The following is a 19,334-nucleotide window of genomic DNA, read 5'->3' as shown; positions in this document are numbered from 1 at the left end:
AGCGAATAGGAAACCGTTTTGCAAAAATTGGAATTAGACCGGTTCATTTTTACTAATTTTTGCTGACCACAGTCGGACTCATAGAGATTAATTCCAAGTAATTTTGTTTATTTTGACCTCATTGAAGCTAGGAACTTGATGCGCTAGAAGATAAGTGCAAAAAGTCTATTTCTATTAATAAATTACTTGAAAGTATTCAGCACTGCGTAAAATGCATGATTTTAAATGAATAAAGAACTTATGTCTTTTTTTTTAGCTAATTGGTTGGTGATTCATTAAGTGGATTGATTTTTAGATTATTACCAACTTGTACAAATTATTTACTAACAGTACCGTGTATAATTTAGCTCCAGCTCAGCCGATCGCTAATTAAAGATTTTTAAGTCAGTGTCTCTAACTGATCGCCACAAAATCCGGTTGATACACAACCGGGAAGCTGACGAGGCACGAGAAAAGATTCCGTGTACTCAAGACGGCGTGTTAGCCGGTTCAAAAACCGAGAAGCGGCCAGGAAACAGGCCAAAGATCAAGATCCATAAATGGGGTCAGACGTGTGCTGTAACAATAAAATTAAATGGAAAAAGAAGAAGTTCATGCCTGGCCCAAAATTCTTGTTCCGACAGGACCCCTTTTTAACACCGTTTCATGGCACAGCAGTTGGCAGGTGGTCGAAAAACGGTTCACAGCCGATTCAGGAAACCCGAGGTACGAGGTTGGCCTTGGCAGAAGGCGCCTGTAGAGCGTTTTTTAGCATATTTCGTCGAATCGTCGCTTGTTTTTTCTGCTGAATTTGCCGTTTTTTTTATTTCGGTTTCCCTGGTACGACAGTCGGTCAGTGGTCTTAGAAAAGTCCCACGAAAACCACTTCGGCCTTGAGAACCAGAAAGAGCAACAAACCACGTAAGTCGCTTTTTTAGTATTTCTCTATTAGGAGGTAAACAAAATGTGTATTTTCGAAAATTTTGCAATCATAAATTAAGGTTGCACTGGAAATGTGTTTGCGAATCTTTACATTGGTTATTCGTGGCATTAGACCACATGTGAGCCCGTAACAACATTTCCAACGTTTAACTTAAATGACATTGTTTCTTATAAATTTTATGTTTTAAGATTTGATCATTTTTAGATCTATTAACTGATGACATTAAACTTTTCTCAAGTATTGGTAACATAAGGTACATGAATTCTACTTTTTGAACTTCTTTCATTCAAACTGCACTGAGTTATTAAGATGTTTGAAAACTAAAACAAAAAATTCTCCAGTTTTCAAAGATTCTCTGAATGGGAATCAATAATGGCAATAATTCCTGGACAGAAAACCTCAATTTCTATTGATTTTTTACGATGCATTGAAAAACAATGCAATAAACTTGCAACTTGCATTTAGCTGATTTTTTTTGCAACTTTGACTACAACAAAATGTTAGAATAACGAGCTTCAATTTCCGAAAAAAAATTTTTTGCAAAACTCTTATCACTCGTAAAAAATTCGAATAGATGAGCTGAACCAGTCTAATGCACATTTCCCGAATCAACGTGGCGTTGCTTTGTTCCGATATCCTCCGCCAGGGTTCCCACATGCATAAGAATACAAATGTCGACAAAACACATGTGTGAATCTGCCTCTTCTCAAATCTTTTACTATTCAGACTCATTACGTGGAAAAACATATAGTACTATCAAAACTGTTAATGTTCTTTAAATATGTGCGGTTTCTATGTAAATTTTTGCAAAGCAATTTGTGAAAAATGTCTGGATGATCGTTAAAAATTCGTATTTTACAGACAAATCCTGGTTCATGGCAGCCCAATCCGTTGGGGAGTGTGTTGGTATAAAACACATTTGCAGGGTGAATTCGATTTGTAAGGTCTAATATTGTGATGCCTGCAATTGCCTTAGCCAAGCAATGGTACCTATAGCTACAATAAAGCTACCTTTTGATCTGCCTAGTTTCATGGCAAGACCATTTTATTGCGACTTAGATCTCATCCGAACTTTGCAATTATCCTGCGCGGTTGATCCTTGCGAAGTAAATAATATCATATGCATGAATCGCAACCGCAAAATTTTAAATTCATCTCTCAAGAGGGTGCAGTAGCTTGAGATAAATTCGGTAGAATTAAGCAAAATATTAAAACTTCCATTTTAATATTTTGCTGCCTGCAGACGCATGAGCCAAGCAATGGTGAACCTTTTTACAATAAAGCTATCCTAGTTTCATCGCTTATTGCGACTGGTTACTTGGAAAAACGTTTGCTGTTATCCTGCGCGGTTGATCCGTTCGAATTAAGCTAATGCCAATTGCATGAACCACACCCGCAACATTTTTAATTCATCCCTGAAGAGGTGGAATAAATTGAGACAATTTCGGTCTTCTTGTACGTCCCCTTGATTGCGCTGCAAATATCGTTGATGAGTTAAGCATAGATAATATTTGAATGTGCGATCGAGACTTCCCGTACCGCCTCGGGTCGAAGGACCTATCAGCCACTGGTGGGTTCTCATACATACATACATACATACACACAATTTCGGTCTTCTTGTACGATGGAAGTAAGGACCTGGTACGACAATGAGGGAACTTGAATGTGAAATACAAAATTATTAATTGGCTCAAAAGTACGTAATGGATTGATCTATTTCCTGCATAGTTTCGTTGCACAATATTAGAAATATAGTTCAATGAATAAATGTCAGTTTTAAACCAACATGGAAGGAATTCTATTGAAGTTGAAATTGAAATTGAAAACAGCTTCCTTACGCCGTTGTCTTAGGGGCCTTTATTCTATCTCGTTTGGCAGGCCATCTGCTCTTGCGGACTGAGGAGTGAGCCTTTTGTGCCCTTTGGCCAGATCTACAAATCTGAGTGCCTCGAAAAGGGCCTTTTGCCGTTCTTGCAGCAGCACGACGAAGTTCCGCTATTTTTGCCAGATTTGGCATCATGCCACTATTCTAAAAGTGTCCTGGAGTGGTATGAGGCCAATTCTGTCCATTTTGTTCCAAAGGACATGAACCCGCAAAACTGTCCGGACCTGGACTAGTACTGGGCAATACTTAAGCGGGAACTTCGGAAGAGCAAGAAGACAGTCAAAGACGAGAAGGACACATCATGAAAAGGGAAAAAACTGAGAAACTGATACCGGATGACACTGTAAAGACTTTGATGAAGGGCATCAAGCGAAAATGCGATCAATTTTACACTGAAAGCTCCATCGATTAACTTTTCTTTTAATTATATTTAGCAATTGTGAGTTCACGGCAGCATGTAAAACAGCTCTTGCTATCATTAAAGATGTACTATTGAATGGAAAAGTGCTTATTTTTATTTATATTTTTTAAGAGAAAAAATGTTAGAATCAAAGTGAACTAACTGACTACACTAATAAATTTTCTTAGGATATCGTTCGTCGCCCAACGTCGTCCAGTAAGATCAAGATATCAAAAATAGACATGGAGATATAACCTTTTGGCTCTAAATTTCGGCTAAACGAACACCAGGGTCTCGCGGTTAGCCAATTTTATATTTATGTTTACCTAGAAGAATAATTTTAACAAGGTCATCCGTTGTTGGATCATGTGGCGACGAATGTTTCAAGTTTAATCATGTAGTTTCTCATGTGAGACCGCATCAAACATTGAACGCATTAGGTGGTCTTCAGTTAACGGAACTTTCTAATTCGATAACTCAGCTAACAAAAAGTTAGAGGAATATTTCTTAATGTTTGTCGATTGTATTACAGAATAATTATACCAGAACCTCTAAGCAACGACAACGATCTGACGCCGCTTTTAACAAACTAAACCTAAAGTGTTTTCGATGGTTGATGCTATGAAAGGCAGTTCTATTCTACGGGTGTCTCCGGTCTTGATCATGAAACGTTTCGGGTGCCATTTTGCATTTTTGCTAGCGCATGAAAATTTTAGTTTTGTGAACACTTGAACTGATTCCAATGCAGCTAAAGGATCCAACCATCTACGCACATGATAAATCTACCAACAAACGAACGTACATATTTACAAAATCATACAGTTTTAGAATATCTACTGCCTAGCAGTACTCACCTCAGCGGCTCGTTGAAGACGACGGGCATCGTGATCTTGCTCAGCTCCTTACCGATACAATTCTTCAGCACGGACCAGATGTTGAAGTCATTGCGCGAGAACATGGGCACCGGAAGTGACGTTCTGTTTTTTTTGTCGGGTGCGAGGTAGCAGGAATGTTCCGGATGTGGCCAGGTACGCCCAGTCGCCACCAGGTGGTTGTTGGTTGTTGAATCAAATGATGGGCGAGTGAGCGGGAAATGATTGATGGAGAAAGAAAGCAACAGAGAGCACAATCGTAATAAAAGATATTAATGTTTTGGGTCCAATGGTTTTTATTTGTTCGAGCAAATCTCTGAGGCTGTGACGACTGCCTAGTGCAGATGTGAATTTTGGTGTTATCATCGTTTTTTTTCTGGTTTGTGCCGGAAGTCGAGTTTTATGAAAGCGGGAGAAGTTTGTGAATCGTGAGTGATAAATTGAGTTCGTTTTGTCATGTGATCTGATGTGCGTGACAAAGCGGGCAATTTGAGGTGATAACATGTGACATGACTGGCAAAAGGTGAGCTAAGGTGTGATGATAGGGCATGTTATTGAGAAACTGTTTGAACTGTTGCGACATGTGCTTGAATTTTAAATTCGATCTGATTATGTTTAGGGTTCCTATTTTAGATACAAAGGCCAAACAAGCAAGAAATATTAAATTTAGCATATATAATTAGCATCCCTTTCTTCTGTGTTATTGATATGTTGAAAAAAGGCTCTACAACCATATTACGAATCAAATACGATTAAAGCTTTTTGGTCATTTTAAACAGAATTGATCCCACCTCAAAAATCAGGCTCATAATTATGTTTGTATATGCAACACACGGCGAAGAAACCATCTCAACTTTGTTAGTCCATAGTCTACCCGATACGTGATCTGATTCCGTATGCAAACAACGTCATACGAATAATTTTGGTATGTTTAATATTAAAAACTCAGCACGGGACCCAAACCCAAACCATTTGGAAAATGTGCCGGTTAAAAAGTCGTGCTGGTGTCAATTTCAGAAATTTATCATTAAGTTGGAAGGTCAATGTTTGTTTTTGAACTTTGATGCTTGTATATGTACCAATCTTATGGCCTCAAAACTCTACAGCCAATGGAGCAAATTTATTAAAGTTCCCCCAATAGGAGAAATTTTCCGGCTTAAGTCTCTTGGCAAATCAAGCTAACAAATAGAATTAATAAACCGAAAGTTATGAGAAGTGAACCACATCGGCCACAATTCAATTAGTTCCGGCGATAATCTTCAAATTTATGATTGGACTGGCAGCATATCTGAGCGCGAGTTGTTAGTAATGTTCCATCCTGCGATATTTCATACGGTGTGTTTCTTTCACGCTACCAAGGGAAAAGGCTTTCTCATTATGAAAGCTTCGAAACTGATTTGCATATTTTTCCGGGGTCCATAGAGACAGCCTGACTAGTTGTATACAAAACGTAAAAACACAGTTGAAAAAGCAAAGCTTTGAGGAAGCAAAAGCAATCTACCTCAATGCGAGAACGGCTTGAAGCACCACCACTGCCATGCCAGTTAGAAGCCAACAAGCAAGCAAGCAAGCAACAGGAAGCGAAGTGGAAAAATGGGTTTTCAGCAGCCCGTCAAGGATTCACATTCACACGTCGGTACTCTCGGTACTGACTAGACCGGCATATTTTTTAATATTTTTGCTTAGTTTTTTCCCAGTCTCTATTACCGTCTAGTGGTCGGGATTCTAATGTTCATTACAAAAATCAAAATCTTTAATTGAGAGTGGTTACGGTGAACTGGGGCATCATGCAACATTTTCAACTTCAATGGATTCTAAAAACTTAATGTCTACAGATAATCATACAGCTTGTACATCAAATGTTTTAAGGTTGATGAGACATCAAATTGACGTAGTCAGAAAAATTATTGGTTTCACCAGTTATTTTTAAATTTATAAAAACATTCGATTTTCACCCTACAAAGAGAAAGGGGTAAGTTGCAACAAACATCGTTTTTAATGAAAAATCAATTGAAAACGTTTGAAAATTTATAGTTTTTGATATATTTGTGTGATATATATGAAATTTTACTTTTTTTCTGTCAAAAATATTTAAAACGTTAGGGTGCTGCATACATTTAGGGGTAAAAAACTCCAATAAAAAGCTTCTAGCTGAAATAATAAAAATTAATGTTTGGATGGTTGATGCATTTAGCCGAGACAGGTTACTAAATTATAAAAATAATTATTTAAAAAAAATGGCGGTGAAATCGCACTGCAATCAAGAGTGAGATTGTCAACACAAATGGGTGAGAAAGAGCATTCACATCCGCTGATGAAGAGAATTTCCTTCTCCGGAAAACATCTGTAATCGCATTGCAATCAGAGTTGCCAACTGTTTTTAAAAAAAGTCTGGAAGATTTTGAAAAAATGTCTGGAAATGTCTGAATATGTCTGGATGGCTTACTTTTTGAAGGTTATGTCCTTTTTTTTGGTCGCCACATCCCAGTGTTGCAGATAGCCACAGATAGTTTGTTTCTGACAGTATCAGTTACGTATTCTGTTTGACTCTCAATTTAACATACATTTTCGAAGCATCTGCCATTATGCCATTATTAATAGCTTCAATCACTTCTGTATACATAATTCATAAATTCTACTCATTTTCCTTAAAAATTTAGCCGTTGAGTTAAGCGACCCTCTTCTGCTTCTTTTTAACAAGTAATAAAAAAGTGCCCGAATTTTGGAAAAAATCATTTTTGATCCCAATTATCAAGTCCGAAAAAAAATCAGATGTACGAAATTACCGAGGAATAGCCATTCTATCTCGCATTCCTAAACTCTTTGAATCAATCATAAATGACAAAATTTATCAGCAAGTAGAAAATATTGTAACCCGCAAACAACATGGATTCTTCAAAGGACACTCTACTGCATCAAATCTTCTCGAATTCGTTACATACGTAATCAATTCCATGTGCCAAGGCTTTCACAATGAGGCTCTTTATACTGATTTCAGCAAAGCTTTTGACCGCATCGACACACCCCTTTTGATTCTTAATTTTACAAAAATGGCTTTCAACCAAATCTTCTTTCTTGGCTTCAATCATACTTAACCGATCGAACACAAATTGTTCGCTTCAAAAACGAATTATCCAAACCCGTAGCTGTAACCTCCGGTGTGCCTCAGGGGTCTCATCTAGGACCTCTTCTTTTCATACTGTTCGTAAATGACATTTCATTCATTCTAAAACGGATTGAATTCCTTATATACGCTGACGATATGAAACTTTTTCTGAAAATCAAAACAACCGAGGATGTTGAAGCGTTTCAAAACGAAATCAATTCGTTCTATGAATGGTGCAACAAAAGTCTACTTCAATTGAACGTTAAAAAATGCAACTCCATATCGTTTAGTAGAAAACAAATTTACCCAATCATTGAAACTAAGTTAGGCAGTGAACCGATACAAAAATGCCAAATTGTAAGAGATCTTGGTGTCACCTTGGATTCGAAACTTACGTTTTTAGAACATCAGAACACTATTATTAATAAAGCTAATTGCATTTTAGGATTTGTTAAGCGTTTCAGCCACCACTTTCAAGATCCATACACCATAAAATCAATTTATATATCTTATAATATTAGAGTATTGTAGAGTTATATGGAATCCTTATTCAAATATTCACGAGCAACGTCTTGAATCTGTTCAAAAACAAATTTCATTGTATGCACTCCGTAAAAAAAACTGGATCACATTCCCTCTTTCATCATACGGATCACGTTGTAAGCTAATTGACATAGAACCTCTCAGTAAACGTAGGGAATTTTCTCAAATTTCGTTTGTAAATGATATTATTACACAAGGAATAAACAGTCCTGAATTACTTTCAAATCTCCATTTTTATGCATCCTACCGTCCATTAAGAAACAAACAACTATTTTACATTAAATTTTATGACAAGGACTATGCAAAATATCAACCCATTAATCAAATGATGTACAAATACAATGCACAAGGTGAAATTATAGACGTATCAATGAATAAAACACAATTAAAAATCGCATTTAAAAACAAATTCATACAACTAAATAATAATAGATTACATTAGTTATAACTTGTTTTAAGTATTGTAGTCCAAGGTTATTAGATCACAAAGTTCTCTGACTTTGTCAGAAAGTAGGCTAGGAGAGCGCGGTGAGGTTCAGTGAGTTTGTTTGTAAACATCGGAAAATTTGTTCGAGCTGAGGGCTTTGTTGGTAAATAAACTCCACGAACTCCATAGTAGCCAAATCGAAATGGCTGAATCGGGAGTTTCTCATATCGTTACACCTCCTATATATACACACCTTGTTGTAGTCTACCAAGTTTGGCGAAATAAATAAATAAATATATTTCTGCTATATTATACCATGACCATTTTGAATTTCCATAGTTTATTAGAACAATTTATGTCCTAAGCCAAAAGTCTGGAAGTCTGGAAACCTGGAAAAATTTCTGGCAAAAGTTCAAAAAGTCTGGAAGATCCAGATAAAATCTGGAAGCCTAAAACACGATATAAAATATGCTGTTTGGTTTTGATGTAAAAATATATTTTCAAGTGGATTCTTTTTGATTTTTATTGAATAATTTCGTGGTTTGGAACAAATTTGCTCGGATATTACACGGCTTTTGTGTTGAAAATTTTAATATCAGATGCATAGATAGTTTTCAAATAAAATTGCACGGATTTCGCCTCCTGAGGCTAAATTTTGATATTTCCGGTATAAGTCGGTAAAACTTCATAAAAGTGTTAGGGGAGATAAGGGCATAACGAGCACCCAGGGCATAATAAGCACTCCTTTTTTCTAAAAAAGTACGTATTTTCTTAAACCAATTTTCATGAGGATTTATTTCGTACTACCTATAGTATTAATTTTTCACCAAAAAAGAAATATCCTTTTCATCTTTACAGAAATATTAAATAATAACCAGCTGGGTTCTCAAGTGACGAACATATTATAATTTTTGAGCACCACCAAATAAGCTTTTATGACCTTTAAATCATCTTGATCAGAAATGTACGACCGGCAACATGATTTACACATTGTTTCTCAATTTTCACCATCATAAAATTTTTGATTTTTCACTTTAATCAATTTTAAAACGCGTATTTATTTAAATTTGTTGACCTGGGGCGAACAGAGCACTATCAATCAGGGCAAGATGAGCGTTTTCTGCCGTATAATCTAGCAACGAATTCAACTTGATGAAGTCAACTGAATAATAGAGCTACAACTTGACTTGTTTCATCTGTCGATTTGGCCTATTGGTAAGGTGCCGGAGAGGTAATCAGTAGACTCGAGTTCGATTCCTGTTCGAGGATATTTTTTTCACATAACATTCATGATTGATTTTTTTGATTGTTACATTATACGGCTAGTAGCATCATCCGTCAAACAAAACACTAGAAACATAATGTATGTGCATGTGTTAATTCTTCGAATTCTACAAACAGACCTAGATTATTTTGTTATTGCTTTGTTTGATGAATCAACGCCACACCGTTTAGTGGAAAATGCATAAATTTATTTTTATTTACATAGTATTCCGTCTCACGACATAACTTGACGAACATAATTCCTAAAATTCACTCGGTCCATGGCAACCGTTCTTCAATTTCTCAGGCACCCCACGTTCGCCAGATCACGCTCCACTTGGTCTAACCACCTCGCTCGTTGCGCCCTCGCTCGTCTTTTTCCTACCGGATTCGTAGCGAACACCTGTTTCGCAGGACAGCCGTCCGGCATTCGCGCAACATGTCCCGCTCAGCGTATCCGGCCAGCTTTCACCACCTTCTGGATACTGGGTTCGCCGTAGAGTCGCGCGAGCTCGTGGTTCATCCTTCGCCTCCACATTCCGTTCTCCTGTACGCCGCCAAAGATGGTTCTTAACACTCGTCGCTCGAATACCTCGAGTGTACGCAGGTCCTCCTCGAGCAATATCCATGTCTCGTGCCCGTAGAGAACACCCGGTCTAATGAGCGTCATATACAGGTTACACTTCATGCATCGATCATGAATGAAAAAAAATCAGCGGAATTCTGCGGAATCAGTCGGACATCGTCCTGTAGATGGGCAACATCGAGCCCGAAACCGGTCGACAAAAAGGTAATTTTAGTTCCCTTTTTTCCGTAAGTAAGAACGTTAAGTGTCGTGTCCTGTAATACGTCGTGTGTTATTTGTGTAGTTAAAAGTTCTTACGTTGGCACAAACCACTAAAATGAGTGAAAAAAAATCACCCTGACCAGGAATCGAACTCGATTCTACTGATTACCTCTCCGACACTTTATCAATAGGCCAAATTGTCAGATGAAATAAGTCAAGCTGTAGCTCTATTATTCAGTTGACTTCATCGAGTCGAATTCGCTGCTAGATTCCTCGACAGAAAACGCTAATCGTGCCCCGATTAATGGTGCTTACACAGAGAACAGACGTACAGCTAGCCCACGAAATTCGTGTAAAATTTCCAACGACCGTTTTGAACCAATTTTTTTTCTTTGACTGGGCCACCAGATGTCTCCAAACACACCAAAGAGAATGTTAAAACCAAACTGAGAAAAAAAAGCAAAATTTTGATCAGTTTTGAACAAGTCGTATGAACTGTTCGGCATGTATAAAAAAAATCGCTGTTGAAGTTTCTTAACACTTTCGAAACATTGCATAATTGAAAAATATCGTAGAAGTATTACCTACATTTTGAACCATGGGATGCAAAAGTGATAGGTAGGTACTTGAAAGTATCTCGCGTTGAGATGTCTAGAATCAGATCTGACTGGATATAGCTGATTCGTCCTTTGACGATAACCATTCAAGAAATAGAAAAACTTAATCCAAAACTGTTAGTCATTCTGACTGCAACAGTAGTGCAAAAATAAAGGAAGTGACATTCTCTCTAGTCAGAAGTAACTCTTATTGCATTTATCTAGCAATAAATTGATCCATTTTAGAGCGACGTTAGTTTAAATATTAATGAGTTCATATACGACTACGCCTTTTTGAAAACTGGACACTTAAAAATGTGATCTGTAACTTTTGAACGGCGCAACAGATGGCACTGTTCCAAGTCAATTTTTAACGTATTTTTTGGATGCCAGCATTTGAAATTTTACACACTTTTCTGAAGATTTTTTGTTCCAGCTTGTACGTCTGTTCCCGTGGTGCTTATACTGCCACAGGGGGGGTTCTCATTATGCCCCTACAGTGACTGGTTTTCAGCGTTCGGCAGAAAATTTTAAAATGCATTTTTAAACGTTTTTATCTACTTTTTCAAGTTTCATCAAATAAGGCAATAGACTATTTGAGTGTCTGAACACGAAACAATGATGTAATTCACATATTACAGTTGTTCTCTATGGTTAAATAAGCCTTTTCCTTAAAGTGGCCATTATGCCCTTATCTCCCCACCAATTTAATTTTTACAGCCTTATCGGTGAATTTTGATAATTTCAAGTAAGAAAATTTCTAGTTTTGAAAATCAAATTTTGGATAAAAAAGATTAGAAGAAAATAACAGCAGTTGAAATTGATCGAGGAGAGATGTTATAAATGGCGTTTTCATCAAGCACGGACCAAATATTTTGAAGTGGTAGAATCAAAGAAGGTTGAGTCAATAGACTGAGTCGATTTGGGGTCATTTTGGAATTTCTCAAACCCTGGGGTCTAAAAAGTTTCGTCTTGGTCCAAAACTCATCCATGATTTTTTGCAAAAATTTTAAGTTACGTTTACATGAGTAAATTTGAATTTTAAGGTTTGTATGGGAAAATTGAATATTTTGTACTGAAAAATCAACATCATTTTTGTTTCGTCTGTGGAAACGAGCCAGCTTATGGTTTTCATGCCAATTTATAAAATTCCTTAAGACTATAACTTCGTATCTTATTAGGCAAAAAAGCTATTAACTGTTTAACAGGGGTATGTCTTCTCGCATTGATAAACAATAAATTCAATTGACATCACTGCTTGAGCCTCGCGAAGTGTTGCATGGAAAGTAGTCACGCAGTACCTCGCTAGGCACTTTGCAGGGATGTCAATTGAATTTATTGTTTATCAGTGCGAAAAGATATACCCATGTTAAACAGCTAATAACTTTTTTCCCTAATAAGATACGAAGTTACGGTGTTGGACAAAGTTGTTCAGCGGAAAATTTCCTTTAGGAAATTTATAAATTGGCACAAAAACCATAAGCTGGCTCGCTTCCACAGACGAAACAAAAATGATGTTGATTTTTCAGTACAAAATATTCAATTTTCCCATACAAACCTAAAAGTTCAAATTTACTCATGTAAACGTTACTTTAAAATTTTGCAAAAAATCATGGATGAGTTTTGGACCAAGACGAAGTTTTTAAGACCCCAGGGTTTTAGAAATTCCAAAATGACCCCAAATCGACTCAGTCTATTGAGTCAATCACAAAAGTTTTCTCAGGAACATTTTGAAAAAAAAGTGGGACATGTCCCTCTTTTGCGGGACGGATGGCAACCCTAGGTTATTTGGATTAAATAAATGTTTCTATGATTATTTTCAACCCCTCTCTCCATCCAGTGTGGGGGGGGGGGGACGGGGGTGCAGAAAATGGGGAAGGGGTCACTCTCTCATGCAAATTCGTTCGCATAAATCAGAAGTTATGGAGCAAATGGAACCAAATGTGGCACGGGGGATTACATGGGTACGAGAAATGTTTCTACGATGATTAGGGGCCCATTCTTCTTTCTTTTGGAGGGATAGAAAAACAGAAAAGCGATAAATGTTTCTTTTATCGTTCTCTCCTTGAAGTGCTATCGGAGATCCCCTACTGACAAATACAGTGCGAAATTTGATTCAGAGAATGGCCTTGAACTCCTTGCATCTAAAAAATGGCAACTCTCGTAGAAAACGTCGACAAGATAGTCAACAATATTTAAAAACGTAAACGAATGCTACAAAAACAGTATTTCACAAACGCTATCAAAAAAGTAATTTGTTCTACATAACTCCGGATTTAAAGTACCTAGGCAAAAGCTGAAAAAAAAAATGTTGCAAGTCCCTTGAAAACTCCCTTTTGAGGCCTAGAGCGTACATTCGACAACTTTATATTATGCTCTTAATCATGCAATTCTAGATTCTTTTAAACGAAGAAAAAGCATATTTTCATTGAAAAAAAATTTGTTATTATTGTTTTTTCCACATTTTTGCTTCCTTCATCAAAACGCACAAAACTACCTCCCCTTACAGTGAAACCAGTGGAAAGCCTTCATATTACCGATTTATTTTCTGTGCTTTTATCCACCCGCAGGGATTTGCTTCTCCGTTCAGAAAGGCGAAAACCTTTTCTTCGTTCGGTTAGTCATCAGATTTTCATACCGGCCCGGACTGTTCAATCTTCTCTCTTCACAACCTACGGAACTTTTGGCGGCCGGCGTTGAAAGGCGATATCCAACAACACGAACAAGATGAATAGCGTCGGATTTCGCACAATGAGCTATTGCTTTTTGTCGCCGCCTCGGTGGGAAAAGAATTTTTAGACAGTCGGTGAATGATCTCGTCCTATATGACTGTCTATAGGAAGAAAAAGCAGTTTTATTTAGGTTTTTTTTTGAGAATTTCAAGGATTCAAGACTCTAAGCAGTGGACATCGGTAGACTAGATAATCAGATCAACATGATATGTTCGGAAAAAATAACTTATCCTGTTTGATAGCCCTGTAAAAGATACTCATATTCTTAGTTCCGTCCTTCGATGGAATAAAAGGATGGGAAAAAGTTCCTAAGCTAACCGTAACCATTTGATTCCATTTTTCCGGCTACAGAAATCTTTTGGGAAAATTTCATCCCGGATCGGGATGCCTCCCGGAGGACTTTTTTTTCTTCCACGTTTTCCCACCATCCTCAAACTAAATTGGCTCGGTCAGGTTCAAATAAGATAAATTCGAGCTCATATTGTGCCCGGCTAAATTGGGTCTTGGTCATTCAAGCTAGAGACAGAACGAGTTAGATTAGGTGTATTATTTCTTTGGTTCGACTTGCTCCGGTAATAAATTGAGCAGCTTTACTATTCAAGTATGCTTCAGAAAGGCCAAATCAGAGGCTAATGATTTCATTTCGGGATTGCCGTTTGTTGGTTTTTTTTATTAAGCCATACATTCCTGGACTGCTTTAAGAAATATGTCAACCTCAATCCTCTCAAAATGCAAATAATGGACTAGAATAGTCAAATTGTTGAGTTAACAGGTCCAAAAAAACTTGTTTTCAAGATACATAAGAATATCAGTTCTTCAGGTCAATCAATTTTAAGAAAACTGAATGGAATTTCCCACGATTCTTCCAGGAAGAACCCATTCTGAAGCACACAAAACAAAACAATACAATGTCGAAGGAAAAAAATGTTAAAAGCATCTGTCAGTTGCACATGAGCCCCCTGTTGTTATGCTGGAATGTAAAATTCAATCGAAGACCACTAGCCTAGGGTGATACTTCCTGAAATCTCCATCATCTTGTATTAGGAATAAATTTCCGGAACCAATTGAATCACCCTACAGATAGAGAGACAGAGAGCGTGTCCTGTCGAGCGAAACCCAGCTGCAAGTGGAGCAACTTGTTGGTTTATTCAAATCGATTTATCATGCCACGATGGCATGCGAATGGAAAATCGTTGTTGAGTGTGTGTGCTGTGCATTATTGTGCGGTTCTGACATTCAGCTGAAATATGTGTGTCAGATTTTCCATGGATTATTTTTCATTTCCATTAGAGCCACCAACAGGCACCCACTCGCTGTCGACCGATTAATGTTGGCGTTCCACGGCTTGTTGAAGCGAGTGCGCCTTTCTCTAATGGGCGTTAAACAGTTATGATCGTTTGGCTGAGGGCAGAGAGAATTAGTACGTAGAACCGTTAGATTGATGGGTTTTGTTTATGCTGGTTTGCAAAACAAGGCTCATTCTTGTAAACAACATGACTTGACTGACTCGGAAAAAGTTTAACAAAAAAGTAAGTTTCAGAGTTCATACATCTACGAAAAAAAATCTTTGCTTTCATAACAGATATTGTTTATCTTCATGAAGTTTCGAGAAGTTTTAGGAGCATTTTGAGCGTTCTAAGCATTAACCTCTAAAACAGCTACAAAACCTATTAGGTGCGCTTAGGTTCGTTATAAAGTTCCTGCTTGTAGGATGATATGAAGGATATACAGAAAATAAATCAAATTTAATTAAGAATAAAATTAAATAATAGGTGTATTCGGCAACACTGAAGATAAATAAAATAAAATAAATTACTATGGCAACATTTGCTATTTTGGCAACACTTGACAAACAAACAAAACAAAGTCAATCATTGATCTATTCTTGTGAGTGACAGACGTGTTAAAGTGAATCTTTGAATTAAGATTCGTAAAATCACGACAATGGCGTGGTTGGTAGAATAAGCATAAATAGCGCAGATATTTAAGGCTGCTGCTGTTGATTGTTTTGATTTGGCCTTCCGTTGAAATAAGACGGAATTGGCGTTGAAAGCCTAGATATTTAAGGCTGCTGCTGCTGGTTATTTTGATTTGGCCTTCCGGTGGAACAAGACGGAATTGTGATATTATGTTTGTTATGATTTGGCTTTCCGGTGGAATGGGTTTGGAAGCGCAGATTTTCAGGCAGCTTCTGCTGATTGTTTATTTTGATTTGGCCTTTCGGTGGATAAAGACGCAATGGCTTTGGTAGAACAGATTTTCAGGACTATGGCGGCTAATTGTTTGTTATGATTTGGCCATCCGGTGAAAAAAGACGGAATTTACGTTAGAAGCGCAGATTTTTGAAGCTGCTGCTTTTTTGTTTTGATTTGGCCACCCTGTGGTAAAAGGCAGAATAGATTTTGAAGCGCAGATTTTCAGGCAGCTTTTGCTGATTGTTTGCTTTGATTTGGTCTTTCGGTGGAAAAAGATGGAATTGGCTTTGGAAGCGCAGATTTTTAAGGCTGCTGTTGTTGATTGTTTGTTTTAATTTGGCCTTCTGGTGGAAAAGGACAGAATTGGCTTAAGAAGCACAGATTTTTAAGGCTGCTGCTTCTGATTTGTTATTTTCAAGGCTACTGTTGCTGATTGTTTGTTTTGAATAAGCCTTTTACTATCGAATTATTCCGGCTCTTTTAAACTGGGACAGAGTGACAAGGAAAGCACAGTTTGAGAAAGCTGATGCTAAGAATGCTTTTTTTTGCGGATTGTTCCGGCTCTGGTAAATAAAAGCAGAGCGACAGGGAAATCACAAATTGGGAAAGCTTTTGTGAAGAATATTTTCGGATGAAATGAAGAATATGCAAAAAAAAAAAGATTTGTAAGCATTTGCAGAGGATGGAATGAAGAAAATAGATGAGGGATATTTGGGATATAAAATTTTGTATTTAAGAAAAACAAATGTATAAATTAAAGATCCTGTTGAGAATAGAGTTGAGAAGTAATGTAGAGATGAGATGAAGGATAAGCAGAAATTAAATAATATTTTTAGGATGGAGAATAAAGATGTGGAATAAAGATTGTGGATATTTGGTAAAAAGAAAATTTGCTCTTAAAGAAAAAAGAACAAAAGTTGACGCGTCAAATCAAATTTAATTAAGAATAAAATTAAATAACAGGTGTATTCGGCGACACTGAAGATAAGTAAAATAAAATAAATTACTATGACAACATTTGCTATTTTGGCAACACTTGACAAACAAACAAAACAAAGTCAATCATTGATCTATTCTTATGACCGACAGACGTGTTTAAGTAAATCTCTGAATTGAGATTCGTAAAATCACGACACTGCTGACATATCCAAAGCGTCATAAATGAAGCTTGGACATATGGAAAATAACTCGCTTCAGGAATACAGGAAATACAGGAATTTATTGCTTGTACCATCTTTGAACTACAATTCTTTAATAAATTTCTATACTCTCCAAGGTCGGGGTTCGACCAGACCAATCTGAACGCCATGAACGTGGTTTCGAGAAAAATGAGTTCAAAGTTTACAATATCTAGTTCAGCAGTGTTCGGTACAAAAACGCTAATCCGCTAGTCGCTAGTTAGTCCGCTAACTTTTTGTTAGCGGTTTAATTATGCCGCTAAATTACTATTGTGTATTCACAGTACACAATCCAACTGGCTTGCTGTGTTTAGGAATGTGGGAGCAAAAGTCGATAGCGCTTCCTATACAAAGTAGTCTGTTGTACAGCAAGTAATGATTCCATACAAACATTTGGTTGACACATATTCTTCTTAGTTTTAGGATACTTTCAACCTTCTTTCCACACAGCAAAAATTATTTCCTGTAAAATTACGCAAATGTCCTGTAACAAAAAGGAGCAGGACATTTACCGTAATTTTACAGGTCGAAAACATGATTACGTGACATTTAATTTTTAGTGTACAACTTTTTTACAGGACATTTGCAAGCGCCGATGTGGTCTAGTGGATAGGCTGGCGCGAGTCTGGTTTTAGTATGCCAGGCGTACTGGGTTCGATTCCCCCCGATCGGCAAGAAAACTTTTGGGTTCGAATCCCATGAGTTGCCGACAGGTAAGATGTGTTTCCTCATATAACTGACTATATAATAAGAATGTTCAATCAGTTGCCAGCTGGCCAGGTATATACACGGATGCCGGAATACCTGTAAGTAAACTAGCCCACCTGATTGACTCGTTCTTCCAAAATAAACATACATCAACACAATACACTCACTCCATAACAGTTCACACGAAGCCATGGGGTCCGGGTATGATGAACGCGGTGCATTGGAGATTTGTCGAACTTAATAATCTAAAGAATGCATGTGAGCACATACTTAGGCAGAAACTGCGGTGAATCCGTGCACCCATGGTGGATATCCAACATACAACATACATACAACTTTTTTACAGGACATGTGCTGTAATAATAAATGAATCTTCGTTAACATTCAAGGAAAACAATTTAAAATTACAGGTTTTGTTAATTATAGGTGATTTATTTTAAAGGTTGCAGTTTTCAGTGACACGGAATAGTCAAAAAAGTTTTCTGTGTCAGGCCTTTAGGATTAATAAGGAGTTTCAACAGGAAACATTTCAAGGCAACGCATTTCAAGGCAACGCATTTCAAGAGAGTAGGAGAATAGGTTTCAAGTGGCCACAAAATTTCCAAAGTATTTTCCATGCCACATCACTTTTACTCCCAAACAATCAGCGTGAAAATTGTGGAGGGATGGCGTACAGCCGGTCTCCGCAAAACAAATCATCACATGTGCTGCACTTCTTTTCCTCTATCGACTACACGAACTTGGCCGGCGTCGTTATTGGTTCATTTGAAAGTAAAAGATTCTCAAGATTGTACGGTGAGATTGAATTGCTTATTACCAGCAATCTTTTAGTTGGTTTATTGTGCAATATTGATTATCTCGAATCAATCACGAAGTGCAACTATTATGCCATTGGCCAAGAGGGTCCGCAGGTGAACCGTAGTTGATAGCAAGCTCAAGCTCAAGCTCAAGAGTAGTCTGTTGTACGGCAAAGGCGTACCACCACACTTTTGTGCTTTCCAATACAAAAATTTTCTAGACTTACAATTTTAACACCTATCCAAAACTGTATTCTATGAAAAGAGTAGGCGTGTGCTGAAGCGTCAACACGCGTTTTTTTTCGTGCTGCGGAAAACGTTCTCAAATAGAAAGGAATTGATTGGATTTTTTAAAGTTTAAAGCTCAAAAGAGGAAAATATTTGGGGATTTTTGTATCATTAATTGCAGTGAACGGACCCGAGTGTTGTGAATACCTACATTTTGTCTTACAAGGACCAGTGTCAATTTTATGTCTGAACGAGATCTAGATTGTTGAAGGAGTTTTTTCCGACCTCGCAATTTTCTCATTTGTTTTCGTGGAAAAACAATAATTCTTATCTGTTTTCGAGCTTCTTTTTCGAAATATGTGTAAGGATAGCAGTGTGATAAGCAAAAGATCAGCAGAAGAAAAGAAGCACTCAAATCCCGAAAATTGACTCTTAAACGCTTGCTGGATTATCAAGCAACAGTGACTGGAAGGTGCAGGGATGACCACCATTTGTACAACAGGACCATCAAATATAAATCAACCCGTGCTGCCTCCTTCTCTCATCGCCTTTTAATGGACTTTGGTGAGATTATTTCATTTTATTTTAATTATATTTATACATATTTCGTCAATCCTATTTGCCATGTAGGATTTTCCACTTGAACATCCCTTCTCATTCCTTTCTGAAACAGCTTTATGGGTCGTATGAGTTCT

General features: G+C 37.3%; 1 protein-coding gene across 10 annotated transcripts in view; it reads right to left on the bottom strand.

The window, feature by feature from the left end:
- LOC129757834 (oxysterol-binding protein-related protein 2) overlaps positions 1-19,334 on the bottom strand; it is a 94,328-nt gene that overhangs the window by 17,459 nt on the left and 57,535 nt on the right. For 9 of the 10 annotated variants that reach the window (XM_055755154.1, XM_055755162.1, XM_055755159.1 and 6 more), the window contains one exon: positions 4,062-4,184. The exons of the other annotated variant lie outside the window; for it this stretch is intronic. In XM_055755154.1, the coding sequence (XP_055611129.1) occupies positions 4,062-4,184 (123 nt within the window). The remainder of the gene's footprint in view (positions 1-4,061; positions 4,185-19,334) is intronic. 10 annotated transcript variants of the gene reach the window in all.

Source organism: Uranotaenia lowii, chromosome 3 (assembly GCF_029784155.1).
Source record: "Uranotaenia lowii strain MFRU-FL chromosome 3, ASM2978415v1, whole genome shotgun sequence".
Classification (NCBI taxonomy): domain Eukaryota; kingdom Metazoa; phylum Arthropoda; class Insecta; order Diptera; family Culicidae; genus Uranotaenia; species Uranotaenia lowii.
The sequence above is the reverse complement of the archived record's forward strand: the minus strand, read 5'-3'. Positions and strand labels throughout refer to the sequence as shown.